General features: G+C 33.8%; 2 protein-coding genes across 3 annotated transcripts; both read left to right on the top strand.

The window, feature by feature from the left end:
* The first annotated feature begins 2,825 nt into the window (after nt 1-2,825).
* On the top strand, nt 2,826-9,951 carry LOC128545923 (putative leucine-rich repeat-containing protein DDB_G0290503). The gene is made up of 2 exons (XM_045348785.2): nt 2,826-3,186; nt 8,321-9,951. Exon 2 carries the CDS (start codon nt 8,485-8,487, stop codon nt 9,940-9,942), a length of 1,458 nt encoding a protein of 485 aa, XP_045204720.2. The 5' UTR covers nt 2,826-3,186; nt 8,321-8,484; the 3' UTR covers nt 9,943-9,951.
* Nucleotides 9,940-16,609, top strand: LOC123557355 (uncharacterized). 2 transcript variants are annotated; one of them, XM_045348789.2, is made up of 7 exons: nt 9,940-10,078; nt 10,311-10,509; nt 11,496-11,576; nt 11,765-11,854; nt 12,243-12,347; nt 12,888-13,081; nt 14,458-16,609. In XM_045348789.2, exons 2-7 carry the CDS (start codon nt 10,324-10,326, stop codon nt 14,477-14,479), a joined length of 678 nt encoding a protein of 225 aa, XP_045204724.1. In that variant the 5' UTR covers nt 9,940-10,078; nt 10,311-10,323; the 3' UTR covers nt 14,480-16,609. The 2 variants fall into 2 exon arrangements, with proteins under 2 accessions (XP_045204724.1, XP_053399704.1); XM_053543729.1 differs by having other exon boundaries at nt 12,888-16,609.
* Nucleotides 16,610-17,782: the final 1,173 nt, after the last annotated feature.

Below are 17,782 nucleotides of genomic sequence, written 5' to 3'. Positions count from 1 at the left end.
ATGAATTACAGCACGTGGGCTCCCTATGAACACGTGACAATGGTCACGCCTAAGTCTTGAATTAATAAAGAAATCACCATATTAGATAGATTTTAATGAATAATTATGATTGAAGTTCGAAATATTTGCATACAAGTTGTATGTTGTTTTCTTAAATTTTATCTAAGATTATGTGCGCTTGATTGTTACAAAACGAATAAAATATTATACAATTATTGCCTTTTGGTGAGATCGATATTCGGTCGATATCGCTTTTATCTGGTCGATAAATCCACATATCGATCGAACTTAAAAGGCAACAATTGTTCAATTGTCTTATTATTAAATCCAGCCTACTCATGAGTATAAACTTTAAATACAAATATCTGCAGCTTTCGATAATTTTTCGTGGTAAATTGTGTACGACGTCGCGTTGTTTTGACGTCAAACCGTGATGATGTCACAGCTGGAGGTCAATACGTGTTTTTGGCTCCGCCTTCGAGTCAATACGACTTTTTATCATTGATCATGTGACTACATCTAGACCAATGGAAAGGACTATAAATATAGATTTAGTAATAAAAAAGAATAGCATTATGAACATGCTTTAATAAAGTATTTCGGGTGAAATGATGAACGTTTAAACATGTTGCCTGTTTTGGAGAAATCCAAAGAAAAATCACAAAGAGCAGACAGTGACGTAATTAACCTCCAGAAATGAAGAATTAAATAATTTTTGTGCTCTGCCACACAATGTACACTGCACAACTGTTTGAGAGTTCAGCTAATCACAGTGAATAATAATAAACGGTATGCCTATGCGCTATCTATTTTCATGTCTTTAACCAGAAAACGTCAGGTAATAAATAAATCGATTTTAAGTAATAATAATGCACTCGTATACCGAAGAAAACGCGACTACATAATCAAACTGCATTTAGGGTTCATAACCTTAATTTTAGATGTAACAAGTGTTGAACCCTTATGATAAATCAACCATGTAATCATGATACAATACGGAAAAGGAAGTAAATAGCATATTCTCTAATCAGCCCCTGTGTCTATTTTTAGAATGACCTGAAAAAGCCCAGGTTTATGGTCTTAGGATTCGGACAAACATTCAGAGAGATGTGTGTTATTTATACAGAATCAATGAATGTTATGTGATGGTTGAATATTGTTATACACATTATTTTTTCTGTTTAAGAACTTAAATGGATTCAGACATGTCCTAGAACTCTGTTGACTGAATATTACAGAAACATTTACTTTACCTGATGTTATTATAACATGCAGTAAACTGTTTTCACACCAAATTTAATTTAGATTATATCTTATTCGTGTTGAAATTAATTAGATTGACTATACTGAGAGCTAATAATAATAATAATAATAATAGCTTTATTTTCTGAAGGTGACATACTAAGTGTACAAATACAGATATTATACAACTTATTTCCAGTATCGCTTTCAACTGATATACATTCACACATACACACATTCATACAGTCAATTTATAATTTAACATTTATACAAAAATACACATATCAGAATTACTTAAATTAAAGAAGTCTTAAATAAACGTAATATAACATTAACTATGTTTTAAAAGAATTACCATGCGTCACAAAGATTATACATGACAGTTAAGATGTACAAAAAATAAAGTCTGTCCCATAAGACAATAAATAGTTCCAGATTTGAATAATAAGATAGCTTAAATGGGCTATGACATTAGTTATAACAAATAATAATTCAGAAAAACTTGATGAATAAAAAATAACATTAAAAATTGGTTTTAACTAAGATTATCATAAAATCAAATCACATATTGTTCTGTATTATCATTGGTGAATGTAAACAACAGATGGCACCGATAGGAAAATAAACCATCTGTTATTGAAGCCTTAGATTGAACTTGATCTGTATCAATAAAAAAATACATATAAATATGAAAGTTACATAATGTGATCTGTCAGTATAAAACAATGTTCCCTTTTTTGAAAACCAGAGTGGGGAGATCATGAACAACTGTCTTACTTTGTAAGAAAATTTATTTTTTTGTTTAAACTAAAACATAATCAGTATTTTAGCCAACTCAGTGTGACCAATCCAGATGTTGCGAGTTTGATCTCAGTGACAATTTGACTAGAGCAAAGAAGTATTTTTATAGCTCTTTGACTAGAGAGAGTAAATCAGAAATAATTTGTTCTGATCCAAATTTTGTTGTTAGACAGTTTACATTACTTCAGAGACTCATGATACATAGCCTAAATAGGACTAAAATGATTATAATGCTGCAACAAACAATAAAGAAAGAAAAAACAAGTAGAATCTGTCAGAACAAATGTTACAAATTTATATATGTAACAAAAATTAAAAACTATATATTTTTTCTGCTTTTTTTTTTACTATCATTCAAGATTATATAAATAATCATTGTGTAAAAGTTACTAAATTCAAATTTAATTTTCCGTCTTGAACAAAAGCAGAGATTGTTACAAAATACAATCCATTTATTATCATTAACAAATATCATCTAATAGCATCGTGGAAAATATAGTTTTAAAGTTTGTCCAGCACCTTCACTAGGTACATTAATTAAGTAGCTTAAATGGGCTAAAAAATACAACCCATTAATTTTTTAAGTTATACTATCGTATATATGTAAATCACGCAGATGTTCTAATTTTAAATGCCCATTTCGCCAATTGTTAAGACATTTTATAAGCATTTTTTACTAAGAATATTGGCAAAAAGTCTCATAAATATGTATACATGCTCAATTATTACATGTATATTCCATTCATGATTATATTAAAAGATATAAACAAAATCACCAAATATTCAACCATCTCAGTTAATATGCATTTTAGTGCCTTAAATATAAACAAATTTTGCAACACTGGCCAGGTACATCATTTACTGTGAGATAAGAATGTGCAAATGCAATCCTTACAGTAATTAACTCTATGTACTATAGAGTTCTACTGTCCGAAAATCTCTTAGCCATGAGTATTTGTTACTAATAATAGGGATGACCGCATTGAGTGTGACGTAGTGATACCTGTAATCTGAAAATGTGCTATTGATAAGCTTGAAATACATAGTTACATAGTTTACATAGTTACACTAATCGTTTACGTTATAAAAGTGTAAAATAAACGAGGAGACAGTAAAAAAGGTTACTAAAAGAGACGATTTGTTGTAAGTACCGTTTTATGTCCTGCAGTTAATAGTTTTACATGTACGGAAATATCACATATATTAATATAAATTGTTTACTCAACAATCCTTACTTAAGTGTTCTTATTATGGACTGGATACTGCTAAACTGAATTATTTTTTATATACCCTCAAATCGAGTAAATGTGTTGCCTCAAGGTCAAAGGGTTTATACATGTACTTTGCTAACAAGTCGCTACATTTCAAACCGAAAGTAGCCTTTTTAACTTCTAAAGCGAAAGTAGCTCAATATAATCTTCTGAAATTGTGTAGCATACTATATTAAGGACGATATTCCATTTTTTTTTCTGCAGTCATTTAAGATACAGAGATCGGGTTAAAAGTATGGTCACTGCTTTCGTATCAATAAAATTCTAACTAGGATAGTCTTTCTTATTTTTGTTAGGCCATTTTAAAGGGGCTAACCATTTGACCTTCTGGATGGGTAGGGGAGCTGGTATTTTACTTTTACCAAACATATTTTTTTCAGAATATTTCTTTGTTATTCAAAAACTAATAAGCAAGTTAAAGAAATATGTAAGTAATTATATTTGTTTAAATAAGTACACATAAGATAGCTAAATGCAAGTCTCTTTGATTATATTTTTAAATGAGAAGCAGTTTGTTTCAAATTATAGTTTGTTATTTTGAGAACCGTCATATACTTCTATAACTTATAAGCAAAATGATACATATATATATAAACTATATTATTGATATCTAAAACATAAATGAGCCATAAGGGGCTTAGCGAGTCAAAAATGGATGTTGAGAGAGAAATCAGGGGGTACGGGGGAATGTTCCCCGGAAAAATATGAATTGTACATGTAGCTCTGGTGCATTGTGAAGTATATTTTGTAATATAATCTCCCCTTTCGAAATTCTTAATAATATAATAAAATAAATTATGCCTGTGACAGTCAAGTGCAGGCCAAGGCCTTTGGAAATAACAGATTATTATGCTAGTAGCTACCCTATACACACCTTTGTGGCTTATCTGATATAAATGCCAGCAAAACATGTCTGATAAAGTTCACCTATATATTTTGATGATTGCTTTTAGATAAATCAAACGTCATAACTATTTAGAAGTAATGCAAGGTACAACCAGTCTGCTGGTAGGTAGAGAAAGGGAAAAGACGCAAAAGATCTTGTATAACTATGAGACAGTCAGTATCCTGGACTTCAGCTTCACATAAAACCTACAAGCATAAGGAGCAGAAAATTTCTTTTAAAATGCAAAGAGTTCTGAATTGTCAGCTTTCCAAAATATATGCTTGCCGTTTTTAGGTTGGTTCGTCGGTGCATCCTGAACAGATAGTGTGTACACAGTATACCAGGATGAAGGAGTTTTTTCAAAGTTGGGAGAAAGGGGGACCAGGATGGGAGAGTTTGCGGAAGGGGGATCTCATCCTGCGAAACTTTGGTATTTTAAACGCTAAATCCTGCATTCTCCTGGGTTTTCAGAGAAAGAAATTTCTGCCATTAAGTGTTTGTTTGCTTTTTTTTTTTTTTTACCAGAAGAAAAGTTTTTATTTTAATTGAATTTTTTATCATAAAGAGTTAAAATTATAAATATTGTTAATTTCATTTTTTGACTCTCTGTTTGAGAACTGTGTTTCAATATAATGGCCAGGGTGAGCTACAAGTATTAGTATAGGTGGATGGTCCGGCGTCTATCGTCTTGCGTCAACTTTTTTACTTAAACATCTTCTCCTCTGAAACTACTGGTCCAAATTATACTAAACTTGATCAGTAGCATCCTGGTATGATCCTCTTTCAAGTTTTTTTCACAGTGGTTCACTTTGGTCCCTTAAGGAGCCCCTGAGAAATAGAAACACCTTTAAAGAACTTCCCTTAACCACTTGATTGATCTTCATCAAACTTGGTCGGTAGCATCCTCTCTCAATTTGTTTTTCAAATGGGGGTACTTGGGCACTTTTAAGGGCCGCAAGAGCTAAAATTAGAAATACGTTTAAAATACATCTTCTCATGAACAGCTAAAGGATCTTCATCTGTAACATCATTATAAAATCCTATCTTAAATTTGTTCAAATGGCGCAGGTTGACCCATTTAAGGGGCCACTAGAGCTAAAAATAGAAAGAAAACTTTAAAAGACTTCTTCTCAGGAACCGCTCAATGGATCTTCATCAAACTTGGTCTGTAGAATCGTTATTAGGTCATCTCCTGATTTTGTACGTATGCACTTGAGGCTCTACGGCTTAAGTTAGAAGTAGTTTTAAACGACTTCTTCTGATCAACTGCTCGATGAATCTTCATCAAACATGGTTGTAGCATCGTTATAATGTCCTCTCCCAATCTTGGAGAATATGGACTCAAATGGGGGCGATTGACCCTTATAAGGGCTACCAGAGTTAAAATTAGAAATGCATTTTAATGGCTCCTTCTCTTGAACCATTTGATGTTCTAACTTGATTTGTAGCATCATTATAAGGTCCTTCACCAACTTTTGGGGGCACTTGGCTGCTAGAGTTAAATATAGAAATTCCTTTAAACGACATTTTTTGATGAACAGCTTGATAGATCTTCATCAAACGTGGTCTAGAGGATCATTATAAGGTCCTCTGCCATATTTATTCGATTAGATGCACTTGGCCCCTTTAGCTTAGTGCTAAAATGGAAAAACATTTTAAAGACTTCTTCTCATAAACTGATTGATGGCTCTTCATTAAACTTGGCCTGTAGCTTCTTTAGAAGGTCCTCTCCAAATTATATTCAAATGGTGGGCAGTTGGTCCCTTTAAGGGGCCGCTAGGGCTAAAATGAAAATAACTTTTAACGACTACTTTTCATGAAACACTCAATAGATGTTCATCAACCAAGGTATGTAGCATCATTAGAAGGTTCTATCCAATATTTGTTCATTTTGGTGGCGGGGTGGGGCGCTTGTCCCCTTTTAGGGGCCACTAGAGTTAAAACTAGAAATGCCTTTAAATGACTTTTCTCATGAACCGCTTGATGGATCTTCATCAAACTTTATTTGTAGCATAATTGTAAGATCCTTTAACAAACCTGTTCAGTTGGAGACACTTACCCCATTTTAGGGGCTGCTAGAGTTAAAAATGGAAATACCTTTAAATAAATTATTCTCATTTACTCCTGGACAGGTCTTCATTAAACCTTGTCTGGAGCATCATTTAAAAGCTTCTTACAAGTTTCTTCAGTTTGTGCCTCTTTGCCCATTTTAGGGGCCACTAGGCTTAAAAAAGAAATACCTTTAAAGTGTTTCTTCTCATGAACCGCTTCGTGGACCTTTATATAAATTGGTCTATAATATCATTATAAGGTCTGATAATGGAGACACTTAGGCCCTTTTAGGGGCCACTAGAGTTAAAATAGAAATACCTTTAAAAGATTTCTTCTCATGGTTATGCGTTTTTGGTGCGTGACAGCAAATATAGGGAAAAACAACTTTTGTTTTAATGAACCGCTTAAAGGATTTTCACCAAACCTAGTTAGAAGCAAAGTCAGATGGTTAAGGTTTTCTAGATCTTAAGGTGAGCGACTTGGGCCAATTTTGAAATTTGTGCATATCAAATCCTGAATTCCAAGAGGATTTGAATACTGAAAATATGGCGGTCAGTTACTCTAGCTTAAAGTTATATTATGTCCAGTTATCCTTGACAAAAATGAATTTTTAATAGGTATTTTTATTAAAGTGCCAGACCCTTTGTAGGAAGTGGTACCATTGGTGATTGTTTGAAAAGTCAAATGCAGAATTTTAGTATGCTTTTAAGATAAAATTATCTGTATGTCCTTATCTACAAGAGGGAAACATATATACACTATAAAGGTGATGTTCCGATCCTCCACCTCCCTCTCTTATGCGTGTGTATACAGTAAAGGTTACTTTACATACATTGCAATAATGCAGCAAAATCTTCACCTTACAGCTTTAATACTTTCCAGTAATCTTGCACTCTGCAGCAGTGTTCAATATTTTAATGTTGATGAAAGTGCTTTTCTTCCTTAATAATAAAGAGTGCTATGTTATGACACACATATTAATATAAAATATTAAATCTAAAAACAGTTCAAAAGAAAAGAACACAGCCTTCAGTCTGATCTAGAGCCAGATCTGTTTTTCAGTGATTTGGGAGTCAGAATTCTTTTTTCATTATGTTGAAACCCACCCACTTCTCCCTTACTTTGAATATCAAATGGTCGGCCCCAAATACTTCTTCATTAAATACATTATTGTTTATTTCCACGATACCTTAATACTGTCCCTTTATTATTGCCATTTATGATGGGTTTTTTTCTGATTAGAACACTGTTTTTACCAGGAAGGTCTAATAAGGGGAGTAGACACTCCATATCTCTGTGTTATCTTGTCGTCCATACCTGTAAATATCGACCAGCCGTTAGCGATCAATATGTTGTTTTTGCCATTATCTGAAAGCGTGTGTTTAGCGTGAGTAGCTCACATGAATATTTCACCCATAACTTCAAAACTTTATCAAAGGACACATTTTGGTCGGATATGAAGAAAGCTGACACTTTTCTTACTTGAAAGGTGTTAATTATAATTATAGCAGTAATTATATAGTATTTATGTTTACAATGTTTCCACTTACAGAAACATTCTTTTTGCGAGAAAAAATATTTCCAGACAACAGTTAACAGCTATGACTTGATTATCAAAATATGTCATATTTTTTTTTATATAAATAACTTGAATCAACAAGGCAAAGGGTAAAACAAGCCTAGATTTAGCCATTTTCACACAGCAAATTGTAACATTTATGTAGATATCTTCCATTCAAGAGCAGATGCAGGCAATGCTTTTAAGGTGAAAAGCAGATGCAGGCAATGCTTTTAAGGTGGAACTTTTGTTTTCAAAAAAAAATAATAAAATACAACAAATGATTTCCGAGACTTTCACTGAAAAGAAGGTTTAAACTGTATGACGTAAACGTGTGGATAATGGCAGAATACCTACGGCAAACGCTTTGATTGGACGACAAGATAAACTAGGGTATCCCGTATTCCAGTCCCCGTATAGTTTTTACTTATTATTTTGTAACTTATTAGCATGAATAACACAGCAGATAGCTTTATTTTATATTTAATCGCTCATTTTTTCATATTTTAGGAGCCTTAAAGCATGCTACTTATGACATTGAATTGATCGAAATAAGTCAAATGAATGAAAGAAATGAGTTTTTAAAACAAAAAATGAAAGAAATTGATTGCCAGTTACATAAATAGCATGATCAACGTAACCGCACTCTGGAAAGACTGCGAGAAACAGAGACTATGGTGGATGAAAACAAAACGTCACTAGAAATAAAAATTAAAAGTCTTGAAAGAAATATTGAACGCCGCGATCTGCATGTTAAGGGTCTTGAGGGAAAGTTAGACAGTAAGAGGACTGAATTGAGATGTGGAAATGAACGTCTTGAACAGAAACTGATTGCAAAAGACAGACAGTTATCTGTAATTAATGCCCAGTTGGAAGAAGCTTTGAATCAATTACAGGAAACAAAAAGCGACCAAGGTAGAATCCTCACCTCTCTAAAGAATGAAAATGTGTGTCTTTTGGCACAGGTAGAGTTAAGAGATTTGAAAATAAATAATCTAAAGGGAATTTTGGAAAGTGCAATTACTGAAACAAAGAAGGAAAGACTAGCATATGAAACTACACAGGTGAGAGATAATCAGATATCTAAACTAAGATATCAACATCAACACACTTTGAAAACATTGCAGAATAGAGAGGCAGAAAGTACAATTACTGAAACAAAGGATGCGAAGAAACGAATAGCAAATGAAACTGCGCAGGAGAAAGATAACCAGATATCTAAGCTAAAAGATCAACAGCAACACACCTTGAAAACATTGCATAATAGAGAGGCAGAATTGAATGAAATTATCACATCACTGGAGAGAAAACTTAACTGTCTTAAATCAGAGCTGGAGCTCCGTGATCAGAAGATTAAACAATACGAGGAAATATCAAAAGATACAAATATCAAAATGACACGAATTAGTGATAGAACTGAATTTCTAGAAATCAAATTGAAGGAAAAAGATGAGCATACTGATCAGCGGGATCGCACTTTGGAAAGACTGCAAAAATCGAAAACTGAATTAGTAGGAACTATCGCTGACTTAAAGAAGAAAAATCTAGACCTTGAGGCACATATTGAGGATAGTGATCTAAAAGTAAAGGATCTTGAGAAAAGGTTTAACAGTATGAGGACTGAACTAAAAGGTGAAAATAAGCTTCTTAAAAATAAATTGGGGGAAAAAAATAGGGATCAAAAAGAACAGCTACAACAAGCTAACAATCAGTTATATAAAAGAGAGGTCGAATTAAATGGCATTATAACCTCACTTAAGAAACAAAATCAGGAAAAGGAATATCAGAAATCTAAACTGGAAGATCAGCTGAAACAAACTTTGAAAAAGTTGGATGACAAAGAGGTTGATATGACCGATACTGATACTTCACTGAACAGGAAACTCAAGTATCTTGAGGCAGAGGTGGATCGCCGTGAGCGGAATGCAAGACATCTAGAGGAACTTTTAAACGATAGAAAGATAGAAGTGACTAAAGTTACTGAAAGAAATGAACGTCTAGAAAAAAAGTTGAAAGAAATGGATGACCGGTTACGTGAACAGCTGCGAAAGAAGACTCAACACTTTCAGAAAGAGGTTGAACACCGTGACCGTAAAGTGAAAGATCTGGAGAAAATGTTACACAGTAAATAGGTTATAAACAGGGAAAATGAACTAGAAAAAGATATAAGGGGAAAAGACAAGAACACGTCCGAGCTGAAAGAAATGTTACAACAGACTTTGAGAAAATTACACGATAAGGAGATTGAACAAATGAAACTAAAACAAGGTAAGCATATATAATGCATTACTCAAAGCTTATTAACTGCAGTTCACAACTGTTCTTTTAATTAAATGTATTATAGCATTTCTTCATTTGAACGTTGCACGGTAATTCTGTGTTATTGTGCAGGTTTAACTAAGCGACAAGATACATGTTATACTATGCTTTCAGAAATAACCATATGACCCATTTTATATAACGGTACACTAACTGAAATTTGTTGCAATTTGCTCTAAAGGCTCATTAAAGTTATGGGAGACAGACTGACTGATAATAACCCTAACATTACCGACCTAAGCGACAGGAATCGCCCTACAAAACTCGCTGAAAGATGTGCTAAGTTGTTTGACAAACAATGGACTGATGCGTTTGACATTCTCGGCAAATACTTCGATACAGAGGAAAATGTTATAGAAGCCCTCCTATGGATATTGCAGGTACATTGTAATTGCATTGCAGATCACATGTTTGTAGACTTAAGGAGCAGGGTCAATCTCTATTTTACACGATGAGCTTACGAGGACCAATATACATATATATATTTAACCCTTTCCAAAACACTAGTCGCGAAGTTCTTTAAGTCACATAATGCATACATATCTGCTAATCGAATGAGATTTTCATAACTTTGGTATCAGATTAAAGATATCTCATGCTTGTCTTTCATTAGAATATTTTATCTTTAGATATTTACTTCAAATGTAGAAAATTCTCATCAAATGATGTTAATTTATTAAATTTATTCTGTGTTGACCTATACATTAAGTATTTACTGTTTTAAACTAAATGCATACTATTTGTTAAATTAAATATACACAAACTTGTTAATTTTAAATTTACAATAAAGTAAATGTTGTAATTGCTCATGTTTTCAAGAATGAAACTTGGGTCTACAGTACCTTAAAGGTCCATTACTAAGGGAAAGTGAGTTGGCAATTTTTTTCATAGCCAGTGCATAGACTTCTGCAAGACACTAAATAATGAAGATTGGCAGGTCAAAATTTACAGAAGGTCTTTGGAACTCAAAGAAATGTATGTGTATTATGTTGAAATTTCAATGAATCGACAGAATGACCCCCAGGTCTTTTTAACTTTCTTCATACTTCATAGAAAAATAATTGTACATATACTGCGATTTATTTCGAATTTCTACATACCAACTTTCATTTTCCAATAAAATGAAATAGTTTCTGTGCTTTTTAAAAGAAATTAAAATGTTCACTTTCCTTAGTATTGGACCTTTAAACAAGTTTCGAATGATTATGCAAAATTTTGTCTGATCAAAGAGAGGTAATCTTATATTCTATATTTTACTGTTAATATCTATAGCCTCACGTCTTAACCATTTTGAAAGGAGGCATAAAAAGCATCCACGAAGTTAGATTCTTAAACATTTTTATATGTGCTATGAACTCTCCTACAGGATGTCATGACTTTCTGCGAAACAAAGGCGCACAGACAGATGGAGAAGTTAGGACGGGAACTAATATTTGCTGACAAGCATGTATGAATTAACATTTTGAACTATGACTCATAACTCTTGTATTACCACCTTTCGTCTAGGTAGTTGTTGAGTCGTTTCATAACCAATTTTGTCTCGAATAGGTACAATTCTTACAACATTATTAATTTCAAAGTTCACGTATCTACATTTTGTCTTGGCATTAAAAACGAAATAATCAAATTTAACAGGAGAGTGAGGAAATATCAGCCGATGTGCGTAAACTCTTTAAAGATTGCAGGAAGACAGTGCCACCTGTTGCCTTAGGAAACCTATATAAGGTAAAATTGTTCAATATTTATAATGTACCTCTTTTATGTAATCACTTAGTGAAGTACGTTTCATTATCAAAACATTTTACAGATAATATTCCCAACAATTTTCTGATAAATTACTGTTAGTTATTATTTATTGTTTGATCATCGAAAAGCGAAAACTTTTATTCTTTGTAACCTCTAGTGTACGTTGGGTTTGAATGGTTCATCGCGGATGATCTACTTAAGTGAAAGCGGTGTAAACGGGATTCGTGCTGCAAGTGTGCTCGACGATAGCACCTACCCTTCTTACCTAAACCTTCTCTCTTTCAGATGTATATGTTTCATCTAAGAAAATCCATCGATTAATGTCGTTTATTGTGGTGTATTTATTTCTAAATTTTGATATTTTCAGGTGTATGTATCACATCTTGGACAGTCAACAGATAAAACATTAAGAACAGCTGTAGAAGTCAGCTCATATACAGCAGAATGCCTTGAAATCTGCTGGTTTATGGTGGTTTGTATTTAATACATATACGAGACGAGACGTTTTGTAGAGAATATTAAGAAGATTGAACATGCATTGTATGCAAATAAGGAGTTCGAATATTCATAAAAATCTTCAAAAAGTAGTTACTGTGTATTTTTTTTTTAAAGCTCAACTAATTTTAAAATTCATGAGTCAGTTTAATCTGTTGATTATTAAAGAATACACATGTAGCGTAGCTATGATTAGATTATTTTCAAACCACTTAACTAAACATATATAGGTACTGCAAAAGTAGGAGATGAAATCGCGAACTTCCATTAGAGTAAAACCCGAATATTGCCGTTCGTGGTAGGTGCGGGTAGGTTTGGTACAGAAAATCAATTATGTCAAATATATATTTAGTCTGGATTAATCCCATCCTCGTCGCAAATTCGGGTTATTTTGACGACGACATTCCTAAGGATATACAAAATCACAAACCAAATAGTGTAAAACAACTTTCAGCTTATTTAAAACTCTATTTGTACAATGTTTTGCATGAAATATATTCGAATTGAATGATTACAGATACACGACCCACCTGTAGTATTTTCACCGTTGCTAAGAAGAGGTTCAAGCTTTAACACCGACTTGTACAGACCCTACACAAGCAGCGGCACACACGTCGACTATGTGGTATGGCCTCCTCTATTATTACAGTTAGGCTGGTCCAATTCTGGAGAAAGGTGTAGCTCAGGGATACGGCAGGAAATCATAAAAGGGTACATAATGAAATATTTATGTCACATCAGTTGATTAAGAAAGGTTTAATCAGCTAAACAGTGCGATAGAAACGTGAACTGACCAGATTTAAAGACTGATAAGGAGTCAACTCTGTGATTTATCATATCTGGTTTTTATCACTTTTATTATTACGTTTCCAACATGTAGTGGTGGAGACATACTGAATTAGTTCTGTCTGTCTGTCTGTCCGTCAGTCTGTCTATCACAAAATTTGTCCAAGCAACTCCCCCAACACCACCGGACAGATTTACACTATCTTTCACAAGAATGATCAATGTCAAGACTAGTTGTGCATATCGTCGGCATTTTATGGTTTGATCATTTTTAGTGAATTCTTCAATTTTTATGATGGTTTGGCAATTTTCTTGTGATATTGGCCAGATTTTCAGCATACCTTACAGGAGTAATCAGTGCTAAGCCTCATTTTGCAAATTGTCAGCATTTTCCGGCTCGACGATTTCAGAAGAGTTATGGATCTTGATTCAACAAATGTTATCATGTTTTGACCATTTTTCTTATATAATTGGTCGGTTCTTCACCAAATCTTACAGGATTTATCAGTGCCAAGCTTTAATATACATATTGTTGCAATGTTCCAGTTCAGTGAGTTTTAGTGGAGTTACGTCCCTTGATTAATTGTATTTTACCATTTCTTGGCAACTGCTCAGATACCACAAAGAGGAATTACACAAAACTTTAAAAAGTGATTATTGATCAAGTCTAGTTTTGAATATCGTTAGCATGGTTTAGTTCGCTGTTTTTCAGCAGAGTTTTGGCCCTAGATTCGTCTAATTCTATGATGCTTTAGACACCTCTTATATGATAGGGTTGATTTCCACCAAACATTACAGAAGTTATCAGTGCCAAAAAAAGCAAGGATAAATATCAAATATGAAATGCCACGTTCCAAAGCGAAACTCACAGCACGCAGATGTGCACACTGCCAATACATACAGTCACTCACATACAAAGCAAACACACGAGGACAAAACGAACAATAAGTCTTATTATGCATATTATCGGAATGTTCTTGTTCGGTGATTTTCAGGAGAGTTATGACCCTATATTTTGTCAAGCTTTATAACATTTTGGCTACTTTTCTCGCATCATTTGACAGATTTCCATCAAACCGTACAGAAGTTATCAGTGTCATTCCTAGTTGTAGTAGATATCATAGGCATGTTCCGTTTCAGTGATTTTCAGCCGAGTTATGACCTTAGAATTGTAATATTTTCAAGAGTTTACACTGCTTGCTGTATACAATTAGGCTGAGTTTCACCAAACCTCACGGATTATTAATTGTGAAGTGTAGATATGCATATTTAATTTCAATTTCCGATTATATGATTTTCAGGGGAGTCATGGCTCTTGAGTGATCTGTACTATTTCTCCTATACCACTGATTGGAAATCCACCAGATTTCACAGGAGTTACCGCTGTCAAGCCTAGTTGTCTATTTCGTTGAAATGTTATGATTCAGTGATCTAGCCGGGGCATAACTAAATTACTATGCAAAGTATTGGCTTGATACTCAACATATTGATAGAGGTCAGTGGGATGGAGTGCAGTGACAAGGAACTATAACTCTATGTGATCCCATTTTTTAATTATCTACATTTTTGAAAACTTTATACGGGGCATAACTTGGATATTATGCAAGGTATTTACTTCATACTTCGCATATTTATAGAGGTCAGTGAGAGGGAGTACAATGGCAAGGAAACAGAACTCTAGGTGTTCCCATTTTTTAATTATTTCACTTTTTTGAAAACCTTGTCCAGGGAATAGCTTAAGTACTATGTAAGGTATTTACCTGATACTTTACAAATTGATAGGGGTCAATAAGAGGGAGTGCAGTTACAAGGAACCATTACTCTAGGTGGTCTTGTTTTTAATTATCTCCCTTTTCTCAAAACCTTGTCTAGGGCATAACTTGAATATTATGTAAGGTATTGACCTATACTTTACATATTCATAGAGTTCAATGAGAGAAAGTGCATGGACAATGATCCATAACTCAAGGTAGTCCTAGTCCCATTTTTGAACTATCTCCCATTTTGAAAACCTTGTCCGGGGGCATAACTGGAATACTTTATATGATCAATGACAGGGAGTGCAGTGTTGAAGAGCCACAAGTCTTGCTGAAAACGTTTCTCCTTAACACAACCTCAGTGAATGAAAAAACCCTTATGCTACAGTAATTTCGGGGAGTATCCATCGGTGTTAGCGATCGCCTTGTTTGTTTGTTTTTGTCTGCCACTCTCACACACACTATTTGTTTTGCCACGGCTTTATTTTTTTCAATTAGGATAAACGTATTTGCTGTTTGTATTCCCTGTCTCTATCACTATGTTTACATTCTTTGGATTCATATCATTTGTATTTATTAAACTGGCTAGTTTCTCTATTCCAGTGATAATAGCGACATGCCACTATGCTATAATCTATCCGTACCTGTGAAGTGTCTTGATATTATTCCAAATTAGTATAATAATTCTGTCAATCACTTTGGGAAGGCGCCAATAGAAATTGCGTTGCATTGCAGTGAATGACTTATCAGATATGCTTTTTTTTTGTTACAGTATCTTCATCCGAAGTACCTTTAGTTACTTTTTGTTAAGACTGCTGCTTTAAAAATTGCAAATTTGCAAATTATTTAAGAACATTATAGAATGTCGTTTTACCAAGAGGACGTTTATATCTCAGACTGATGGACTGGTGCTAATAAAAATAGTTGGAATATGTTTACCCGTTTATGTTTTTGTTGATAATAAAAAATGTAATTCCGATTTATTAATACCATGTATAATTGTATTGTCTATAATTTGTAGAAAACATTTTTAAACAGTTTGATTGTTTTAATATTTCTATTGATGAACAGGCAATGGTGGTAGAAATTTAAAGTCTTCATGTTTAGGCTGCAAAATATTGAATTCTATTTACTTTGAGAAAATACAGGAATTGTCAAAACTGACAAAAATACTCTCCAACGAGAGCAACTATATGGCTATGGCAATAATTTTAGGATCGAACAGCTAACAGATACTTGTTAATCAACGACACCATGACTGAAGTGTAGTTAAATCTCTTTAAAGTTAATTAATTCTATTATCCAATGATTTTCGACAGACTGAAGTTAAATTAATTATTAATATTATCGCTGCTGGGTCGACGTATTTTTTTTTGTATACGGCCCATGTTCTGTCCCGTTCGTCACGAAGATGCTAATTGTAAGACGGTAGCATACTTTTCCACTGCCGTCCATGAATTGGGCTGCATCATTTTCATTTTTGTCATGTTGTTAGCTATGTTATTAGCTATGTGACCTCTGAGACAGTACCATGGTATGGTACAGTGATTAGGAACAGTCACCAGTTTAATACCAGGGTTGTTGTTAGAACGGCCTTAAGAACTGCTAGATATCTCAAAGTTAGTATACTTTTTGATACATTTGATACATTTCCATTTGTGTATATTAATCATATATTTTTATAATAAATAATGATTTAAGCGATTAATCTTAGTGGTTAAGGTCGCTGACTTCAAATCACTTGCCCCTCATCGATGTGCTCGTTGAATTCTTCATGTGAGGAAGCCATCCAGCTGGCTTACAAAAAGTCGGTGGCTCATCCTAGGTACCCGCTCGTGATGAAATAATGAACGGAGGGGCACCTTGGATCTTCCTGTACCATCAAAGCTAGAAAGTCGCCATATGACCTATAATTATTGTGTCGGTGCGACGTTAAACCTAACAAAATAAATAAATGAAAAAATAAATCTATAGGTATAGTTCGTGTTTGAGGTCAGCGATGTTTTTGTACTTTTAATAACAGAACGGTCCGTTATTTAGGTAATGTTATTCAGTACGATATTAGCGGTTCTTACCTAAATAAGGCAAAGTAAATCGTGTCGAATTCCCCAATCGGCAGACGAGTCGATAAATTGAACTCTCAAACGTCAAAATCAAACTATATTGCACAGAATTTGCGTTTTGAAATGTAAACAAACAAAAGAATAACATAAGATTAAGTCCATTAACAACGTTTCCAATGCAAACACTAATTCCTCGTTGGCCGAGTGGTAACGCGCTCCGTTTCGTACAGTTTCGTCGTTGGGAGTTCGATTCTCAGACTAGTATGTTGTTGTTTTTTGGGGGGTTTTTTGTTTGTTTTTTTTTTTGTTTTTTTTTTTGTTGTTGTTTTTTTAAACTGTACTTAATGTTTTACTAATCAGTTAGGTTAAGCAAAAGTTAATAACTTCAGTTCTGATTTATGTTAAAATGCTGCTGATATTATACGAAAACAAGAGTAAAGAATGAACCAGACTCTGGAGGAAACAAACGTACACAAAGTATGTAATGCAAAGTAAAAAAAAACTTTTTAGACGAATGGAGGATTCGAACCACCAAAAGTATCGCTACAAAATGAGGGTTTTTCAATCCGCTCATCCCTTGCGCCAACAAGCCAACTATTATTTAACTTCGCATATCTTTTATTTTAAAAGAGAATGCTACTGATTGTTTATTTACATGATGGTAGAAATAGAAACGCCATAATACTGTGCGGTACTTGTTTCTTTTCTCGTATTCAGATAATTACGGTGTTCCGTTAGGGCCAGCTCCTGCTCCCTGTGCACGCGAAAGCGCGAAGGTACGACGGTACGATGGCAAAGCGCGACAG

This window comes from Mercenaria mercenaria, chromosome 5 (genome assembly GCF_021730395.1).
Source record: "Mercenaria mercenaria strain notata chromosome 5, MADL_Memer_1, whole genome shotgun sequence".
In the NCBI taxonomy this organism is placed as follows: domain Eukaryota; kingdom Metazoa; phylum Mollusca; class Bivalvia; order Venerida; family Veneridae; genus Mercenaria; species Mercenaria mercenaria.
The sequence above is the reverse complement of the archived record's forward strand: the minus strand, read 5'-3'. Positions and strand labels throughout refer to the sequence as shown.